The sequence below is a fragment of the Merops nubicus genome, unplaced genomic scaffold, assembly GCF_000691845.1.
Source record: "Merops nubicus isolate BGI_N331 unplaced genomic scaffold, ASM69184v1 scaffold29386, whole genome shotgun sequence".
Classification (NCBI taxonomy): Eukaryota; Metazoa; Chordata; class Aves; order Coraciiformes; family Meropidae; genus Merops; species Merops nubicus.
Window position 1 is genome coordinate 1 of NW_008614850.1, and position 9676 is coordinate 9676.

Below are 9676 nucleotides of genomic sequence, written 5' to 3' on the forward strand. Positions count from 1 at the left end.
CCGCCGGCCTCGCCTTGCCGCGCAGCGGTGAAACAACAGACACGTTAGCAACGCCGCTTTAATTCGCGTTTGAAAGACAACATTCATGAAGTAATTAAAATAATGCCAGCTTGCCTAAAAAAAAAAAAAAAAACAAACTCAGCACAATAAGCATTTCTGGTTGTTGTCCAAGATTGGATTTGTGCTTATGTTACACTCAGCCAGCCAGCAAAGCATTTTTCTAAATAGTAATTTTAATAGCAAGTCTTTTAGTTCCCTGGTTACATTTTCACATCCACAAAATACCTGAAATCAACCACCTTCCTCGTTACAAGTCTAGAAAAACGTATTTAAGTAGCCATTACTGTGCATGTGTCTTTAAATATTTATCCAAAAAAAAAAAAAGGATAATGTTTAATCTGTTTAAAAAAGCAAAATACAGTGAGGGTACAAATACAACTTCCACCCTCGGCGCCAACAGTTTGTAAGGGGTGACAGAGAGCCCCGCCTCTGGAGGGCACCCCACTGACCCTGGGCTCGCAGGCTGGCCGGGTGCTGGGTGCTCTCAGCAGGCATGTGGATCCAGTCCCTGGCACCAGGAACCACTCAGAGTCGTGCAGCCACAGGTTTCTGTACGGGTATCCTAGCATCTAATGGGGAAAAAAAATTGTAAACACTTAGCAAAATGCTGTAAATACCACTCCATTAAACTACTTTTTGCTCCATTTTCCTTGGTTGTTGGGTTGCATGGTATTTCAAACAGAGAAGGGAGATAGAAAGCTGCAGTCAATGACACCAAAAAAAGTATTATAAAAAGAAAAAAAATCATTAGGATTTCTATACAGAAAAATCTCTAGGGAACAAAACACTACATCTAATGTACGTGCATTGCGTGAAGTAATTTATAACTTGAGAATCACAGAGTCATTAAGGTTGGAAAAGACCTCTAAGATCATCAAGTCCGACCATCAGCCCAACACTACCATCACCACTAAACCATGTCCCAAAGTAATAGAAACATTACAGTTGGAAGAGACCCTTTAAGATCATCAAGTAATCATCAAGTAAGAGAAGTTCTCTTCAGATTAATTAGAGAACACTTACCAAACATGTCCAGAATTTTACTAACATCCTCTTGATTTACATTGTAAGTGAATCCATTGGACCTACAGTTAAAAGACAAAAATTGCTTCTTCAATGAATATTTCTTATTCCAGTCATTTCTATACAAATAATCTGAATTAAGCATTTTCATAATTAAGTCATATTTTTCATCCTAACATATACTAACTTTAAGGACTTCAAAGCATCCTAACATATACTAACTTTAAGGACTTCTAAACATATTGTAAACTCAAGGTCAGCTACGGTTTCTTTATCCTTCTGCTTGTTCGCAGTGCCCACATCTCTCTCTCTTTCCTTAATTTTTATCAGAGACAACCACAGGGAGAGAATCATAGAATCACAGAAAGTCTGGGCTGAAAGGGACCTCCAAAGGTCATCTAGTCCAACCATTTGTTTGTTTTCAACCCTACAATTTTCAAGGCTGTCTCTCCGAAACTGAACCAAATTTTCAGCTGATGTCAAATTCTGTTGCACTTGATTTATTCCTTTAACTTGAGAGGAGAATTTAGCGTCAGACATCTACTCAGCACAGCGACGTGGCAGGGGAGGGAACAACAACAGTACTGCGCGCACTTTCCAAGAGCTGACCAATTAATTTCATGAACAGAGGTGTAAGGAAAGAGCTCAGGGTCATCAGCTGCCAGCTCTGTTCTGTGAAATGCTCAAGACAATGTGAGGACTCGCTGTATCAAGGACTTCCATAGTTATACTTTTAAATACAATGAGAAGCACCACAACACAAATTAATTTGATAACAGGAAATGCATGTGTAACCATATTTTTGCATAACAGCTGGGTTTTAACCTTAGGCCTATATACTATGAGCTGTAATAAAAGATTTTAATGACTAAGCTTTCAGTTAAATTAGTTTGAGTTTAGTGCTTAAACCTCCCCAAATTAGCAGTATTCCTGATTATTGTTTACATTGCCTGATGAGGCTCATTGTAACACAAAGAGTAATGCTTCTACTAAAAATTAGGACTGTTCTCTTTGCTTATTATCATAGCCTTGACAGAAGCTTGTAAAAACCAAAAGGTAAAGGCAATCAGTAGAAGCGTACTAGTGAGTTAATGCATTTTGTTGCTGGGTCTCACAGGAGTGTCTTCACTATGAGGGTCTGCACTTCTGCCTCTACAAGGTGTACAGAAAGGAACTGCCTGGGTCCTCACCAAGACTCAGGTAATTCCAACCAGCCTTCAGCTGACGGGTGATCAAGCAGTCAGGGTTCTCCTGTTCAGCTTCATACTGGTAGCTCAGTCATTAAAAATTGCCAGCAAGACCACACACTGACTTAAACACACCAAAAGGCCAACGTTACTTACAATTTCTTTTTCTTCACTGCACCTAGTTGCACAAGAGCTGCCAAGGCATTTTTCTGCATGTCTGAAGACAGAGCTTCGTAACACTGCGTGTTCCCTACAGAGGAAGCAGAAACACAAGTTTTATCACTAGTGGTCCTTTAACAGGCTACCCTTGTAAAATCATACTGCCTAACAGTCATACAAACCCTTCTCAAGAAGCTGAAAAACAAAGTTGCGGACTCCAGGTATAAACTGCTTCTCAGTAAAGGCTTCTTTTGTTTCCTTTGAGAGGTATCTGAAAATTAACTAACATTAAAAAAAAAAAATAAAATTAGCACCTCTTTACTTTTGATTGTCAGCTTATTGCAAACAGATGGGCTCCCATAAGTAAGTCACACTGTTACACTTTGAAAAGTGCAGGAGATAAACTCAAAAGGTGTAATTACATAGGACATCTGAAATTTTTATTACTGTTTAACAGTCATGAGAATCCCAAAATTAAAATACGATTCAGTATTACTGTCTAATTACTTAGACAGTAATTACCTTAGACATTAATTTAACATTCCTATTCGCACAGTCAAAAACAGTATAGTTTTTTTAAAGCAATGCCTGTTTAACAGGTGAGAAAAACTGGGCAAATCAGTACAGTTCAGCCAAATCACACACCAGATCATTAACAGATTCTGCTAGGTCCAAACACCTACAGTCTCACCAACGTTATGCTAACACACTTGAGACTTTAGCCTCCTGTTTCTGTATACATTGCTTATTACAGGAATGTAAGTGTTCGGTCTTATTAAAACCTTGGAAAACCAGAAGAATTTTAAAAGGTATGGATACAATTAATGACTCACAAAAAGCCATCAGATATGAGATGCAACCTCATTTCCACACCTGGGCAGGAAAAATGAACAATAGCCAACATAAAATGAATTATGCAAGAGCTCCTTGTAAGAAAGTGCAATGAACCTGGTAGCAGCACACTCCCCATGACACAAACCCGTGATGGGTCATCACATTACAAGGTAGTTACTGCTTGAGTCAGTTGGAAAGTCTGAGGGAAAAGCTAGTATCAGGCAGAAGGTGGTGTTTAAGGTATTTGTTAGTGCTATTTCTCAACTCTTGCACTGTCATGCAGATAGTCACTATTTATAATGCAGAAGTATCACAGCTCTTCTTGTTTCCCTATAAAACACAGGATGAAAAAGAGACAGTTTTCTGAAGAACTATCATGTACCTGATAACCTTCCACAAAAGGTCTGAACATAGCTGACAAGAAAGATACTGTAGCACTTCCTTTGTCAGTAGGATAGATTTCCTGTTGACTTGTCTGAATGGCATCACATTTTGTGAGCAGAAAACATCCTTCCTCAAAATCCTGCGGGAGAGAAGCATGACAGATTTTAGTATCTACAGTAAGTGCAGCTGCGTTTTGCCACACAAAAAAAACACACAACATGACACCACTTCCATTTTTGAACTCGGTTCTCAAGACACTCAAACCAAAATTTTCCTATATACGAGAAATACCCTTATAAGGAGGCAGTAGGAGCATGTTTTAAATGCAGTGCACAACAGGCCTAGGAGCAAAGAAAGCTGTTGTGGCTACTAGTGTAAGAGCCAGCCTGAAATCCCTCAGGATTTTGTCCAAATAGGGTCAGGTTGTCTGGCTTAGGGTTTTCACTGCAGGTGGTTTTCACTCATTCATTTATTTTTAAAGTCAGGGTTTGTGTTTATCTCATGTCCACTGTTTGTGATAAATGGTAACGTAGTTCACTGACCTGCCCTCTACAAGAGGCGAGACAATGGCCACAAGTTACAGACTATGGAAATGTCAATGACAAAACCATTTTACTGCCAATATCAGCATAAGGGGGAGGGAACACAGGACACAGAAAACATGACATGACAGACACATGGATAACTAGAGGGGTGAGCTGCTAAGAGATCCCTTAACATTATAGCAACTCTTTCATTTGACTTCCATCAAGTCAGTAATAGTCAAATTCCTTTTCTCTGCTTGGCTTGAGTGCTTAAAAAAAGCTGCAAGCAGTAATAATGAAAACTAAACATAACAGTGCCAATCAGCCTTTTAAAAAAACATCCAATTCTCTGAGAATGTAAGAGAAGCACAGAGACATACTGAGCCCTGTAATAAGGCAGGGTGCAGGAAACAATGCTAGCTTTGAGTAATGGTTGTATGGGGCAGGGGGGTGAAACAAGGGGAAACTCCTTCCAAGAAAACAGAATGCAACTAAAGCTTCCACAAGACTCTAAGGAGGAGCATTGTAAGGAGCATGTAAGAGGAGCATTGGCCATTGTATAAGCACTACAGAGCAGATATGGCCATGCTGCGTGGTCAAGGAGGGGCTGCACACAGATGTGCTCCAGCAGAGGAGGCTCTGGGTGTTGGCAGAGTCCTCTGGTGGCCCTGCCATCACAGACCACACGCGTGGAGCTGCACAAAGCAACCGATCACGGCTGCATTAGAAGGAGCATCATCAACCAGAGGACAACAGGTGCTGAAATTTAGAACTGCAAACCTTGTTTGTCAGAGATAGTAAGAGCATACAATGGTTGATCATTAGTTGGTATAATACCTAGTTTAACGTACTGGAAGAGCAGCAGTGCCCCTCTGCTACACAGTCTACAAGGAGCTTTTAGGAAAAATTTTCCTGGTGTACTATCAATGAGAATTCCTGTCTTGCTTCTGCACTGACAGAACCCATCCACTCCATGACAGAATTCAATTAAATCTGCATTAACACTTTTGTCTTCACAGCCTAAGGTCTCTTTCATAATTGCAGATTCAAGAGGATGGTATTTACATTTCAGTTAAGAGACTGCTTTACATATATTTTTATATCAGAGCTGGAAGACTGGTAGCTTTATGCAAAAAAGTCAGACTTTTGAGACAGTTAATTTTAATAGTTCAGAACTGGTCAATTTCAGGATTTTTAATTTTCTGCTGGAGGGAGGAGGGGGGAAAGGTTGCACATGCAAACTTATGGATTCAGTTAATGTTTAGCAACTGACCAAATGACCTCCTTTTAAGTTCTCTCTCCCGCTAACAGATGAAATTGATAACACTGTAGATGTTTACCACAAAGCACCTGTTGGCCAGAGCCCTGAAATGAGATGCTATTTTAGTTACCTGCATTTCTGGCTACCAGTATTTTTGTATAAAGGATGTTTTTACCTTCAATGAAATTCCAGGAAAGAAGATGAACTCATCAGAAAAAACATCTCTTAAGAAGCTGAAGCAGCTATAGACTTCCTCTGAAAAAAAAAAAAAAAGTGAAGTACTGTTGTTTAAAAATGTCATTTAAAACATGCAAATAAAAAGCCATTTACTCCTTAATTTAGATAAGAGTACCTACTTCAAATAAAACAAAAGAACAGCAAGTACTTGCCTGAATCACTCTGACTGAGTCAATTGTTACCAAAATTGGGTGGTAGCTTCTCAGAAGATGCATTAAATATCACTATCAGACACTGCACAAAACTAAGGTATGTGTTCTGGAAGGTTTAAGAGCTAAGTATTGCAAAGTATTAAAATACTTCAGAAACAGCAGTGGGAAAAGAAGACAGACGGAGAACTGGCTGCAAGCGTGAGCTGTAATTTGTAGCCTATAAAGCTCATCTGCTAAATGCCAGCAAAATAAAACACTTAGGAACCGTGACCAGCTCCTCTTAACCCTGCCCTCTCAGCAGAATATACCTAATTTCAAAAGTATCAAAGGGCAAACAAACAAAAAAGGCAAGAGTCCTGTCCCCTCCAAACATATGCACCTTACACCATGGGACCTTGCTCAATGGTCTTGTGTAGCTCCCACGAGCAGCTGCAGGAAGCTCATGTTCCTCTCACAGCTGAGAGTGCAAGGAACAATGCCAGTGGGCTCCCAGAGCTACCCAAACTTACCTTTTCTGAAGCTGCGTGTCATCTGCAAGGCAACTGCCACCAGGGATGGACGCACGAAGACGTTCAGCAGCTGGTTTCTGTAGGTGGCACACATGAGGATGGCCAGAGCACGCCTAAAGACTATTTCCCCTACGGCTCCATCTTCCACTCCTTTGTCGTTTAGCACCACGTGGCCATCCACGAGGCGAGCAATGTTGGAATGCAGGCTGAGGCCAGACACAACCACTTTTTTGGCACACAGGTTATCTAGCAGGAAAACACAACACTCAGAAAGGTGCAAAAGGGAACACAAATCTATTGAAACCATCTAAAATTCACCAGTACTTCAGTTTCATCACTGAAGACCAACTATTACACCAAATATTCAGTTAGAGAGATGACCTAAAATAATTCATACCAGGAATTGGCAACGTTGGCATAGTATGAGATGGAGAGAAAAAAATACAGATGTTTCTGTAATTAAAGCCTTTAAATTCTCCCACTTGCTAACAATGACAAATACTCCCTTGTCTTTGGAACAAGTTTGAATTGGATGCATAACTCTTTAATATTTTTCCTCAACTCTCATATAAAAGGAAGACCTCATGCCAAAGTAAGTTTAAAGAAATCCTAACAAGTATTGTTACATAATATACCTGCTCAAAGAGAAACCAGACCATACTTAATACCAAATCTCTTGTTGTTTTGTAAGACCATCCTTTTAGAATACCTAAAGCAAGGAAGTGTGTGGGTTTGTGGTTTTTCTTACAGACAACAAAGTTCTTCAAAGGTAGGCATGAGTTTCATAGATCTGTGGGCTTTGGTCAAGCTTTTTTGTCAGCATGACACACCACAAACTTTATTTGGATAAAGCACAGCATCTCAAGTCTTGAAAATACATTCACATTTTTAGAACACCTTACACTTCAAACACTACCAAAACATTTCTTATATCAAATGTGAACTCTTTGAGAAGCAAGGAAAGAGGCAGTAAAAACTTCTTACTGAACACTAAAATACTCTTTACATGTTTGCAGCATCACAAGTACATCAAATCAATAAAGCCTCTGACAAAAAAAAAAAAAAAATAAATTTTTCCCCTTAACATAAATTTCACATAGAATCTCCCTGCATCTTACTTGCTCCTTCAGCCTACTTTGTTCCAGTTTTATTAAAGTTCCCAAGTTTCTCAATGCAGTAAGAGCAGCAGCCTGAGCAAGTAATTTTGTAGTTCAAGCAAATATTCTGCCTGTAACAACCAACCAGTATGGAAAGGCAGAAACAACCAGCTGTTTGGAGACAGAAGAATGGACAGGGTACATGTAGTTGCTGACTTGCTGATGTTGCCAAATAAGCCTTTAAAATGTCTTTATTCTTTCAAACTACTGACAACACAAATCAAAACAGAAAGCCTTGTTTCTATGCCTAGAGCAGGGCCAGCACACTTCAGCAAAATCTGCTCAGTTGTGATTCCTCCATTTCATTACCATGTCCATTTGCTACTCCTTGACTACATCACAACTCTACTAAAGCAAATGTTTATTCACTGTTGCTAAGAAAATAAAATAAATAAGCAAACCCAAATATGGTATGCTTCTTAGTTTACTGTGCAGTAAGATTCTAAATTATGTTTAATTATTGCCATGAAATTCTTCCTTTTACCAGTCTGGCAGGAGCAGACTCTGCCTGCATGCACTGCAGTGCAGATGCGTGAAAGGACAAGTGGTTTTCTTCCAGAAATGATGGAGTTCTGTTACAACTGCAGCCTGCTCCTATCTCTGTATTGCAGTAACAATAGGGATCCTTGATTATACATATAACAACAGCAGCAAAGATCTATAGTTTAAGCCTACCTACTGTAAAAAGGTGAAGGTATTTGCATAACACATTCTTTTTCCTTGTTAACTTTACCATTTATATCCTGAGGGCTCTAAAATTAATTACCTATGTCACCTTGGCTCATAGAGAGAAGCTTATAACAATTACTCAGAAAGTTTGGAAGGAGAATCAACCTTTCATCGGCCCATATTTTTATATATGTGTGTATATTATATGCATAAAAAAAAAATCTGTGTGTATAAATGTATAAATAAAGAAGCCTTCTTCCCCAAAGTCATCACTGTTTCTGGGGATAGAGTGAAATTTAAAAATAAACAACTTACCATTTTGATTTGCTCTCACCCACTTGTTTCCACTAGTTCTTTGCGACAGTCACAACTTACACTGTAGCCAGTACCAAGGAATAAACACAGCAGTACACCAAATTAACTGCTGCAGATCAGGTAACTGCCTGTGACTTACACAGTGTTCAGAAAGGCAGACACCTGGCAAACACAAATTGCTTATCATTTCCCCCTCATTCCACACTTCAGGATATAACAGTAAAATATCTGTTCTGCTTCCACCTGTTTTTCAAAGTATTATCCTCTACAGGTGAAGTAAAAAATTTTTTCAGATTTTAGCATCAATTTTAGCATATCCTAAAATCCATTTACAACTCTGAGGAAAACGCTCTGTAAAGCTGTCACCACACATTGCTTTCACAGAAAATATAAATTGTCCTTCAGAACCAACAAAAGGAACAGAAATAACACTTCTCTGCATACCAGGCCATTCAATGAATCCTCCAAAAGTCCGTGTTAAGCCTTTAAGCCACAGGGTCTTTTCTATTAGAAGTTCAAAATCCACAGCTGGCAAATTCTGGAGCAGGACAGCAGCAGCCAGCACCCACGGGCTCAAAACCATGTTTTCTATTTGCAGGAGCTCCATTTTATAAGCTACATCACTGACAAATTCCTGGATATCCTCAGACGGCTTTTGGGGAAGATGCCTGAAAAAAATAATACAGCTAAAGATGAAGAGCTCCAAAAACTGAAGTATAAATCACATCCTTATTTCTTCAGTATTGTTCCCAGATCCATGACTACTTTACAGCACCTAACATCTGGAGGGTGATTTTATCTATGTGCTACATAGAACACAAGTACAGAGCAAAACATCAGTAGCTTCAGGACAGTATTTGCAACACAGATCTCTGTACTGAGGTTGTACACATACTATCTTAAAAAAAAAAAAAAAAAAAACACACAACCAAAAGCCATCAAATCCAGTCATAGTAACAGCTCCCTGGCACACAATCACATAACAGTTTGCAGTAATAAAGCAAGAAGGGAGAAAAGGCAGAATTTTTAAGTGGCAAACCCACCAAATTCTCAGAAAACAGAGCTTTGCCTGGCTCATGCATCACTATTAAATTTTAAAATGGCATCTTCTAAATACAGTCTGAAACTACACAAGTAACAACCGGTTTCAGAAACAGCCAGTCACAAGCACGGTAAGCCTCTGCCCACCCAACATGGGTTCAGCA

At 39.3% G+C, this 9676-nt stretch overlaps 1 protein-coding gene across 1 annotated transcript in view; it reads right to left on the reverse strand.

Moving 5' to 3' along the window:
- Window positions 1-585: 585 nt before the first annotated feature.
- GNPAT (glyceronephosphate O-acyltransferase) overlaps window positions 586-9676 on the reverse strand; it is a gene marked incomplete at its 5' end in the record, with an annotated part of 16923 nt that continues 7832 nt past the window's right edge. Inside the window, 8 exons of the mRNA XM_008942375.1 lie at window positions 586-629; window positions 1084-1145; window positions 2427-2520; window positions 2612-2711; window positions 3646-3786; window positions 5608-5687; window positions 6331-6576; window positions 8916-9139. Of these exons, the coding sequence (XP_008940623.1) occupies window positions 586-629; window positions 1084-1145; window positions 2427-2520; window positions 2612-2711; window positions 3646-3786; window positions 5608-5687; window positions 6331-6576; window positions 8916-9139 (991 nt within the window). The remainder of the gene's footprint in view (window positions 630-1083; window positions 1146-2426; window positions 2521-2611; window positions 2712-3645; window positions 3787-5607; window positions 5688-6330; window positions 6577-8915; window positions 9140-9676) is intronic.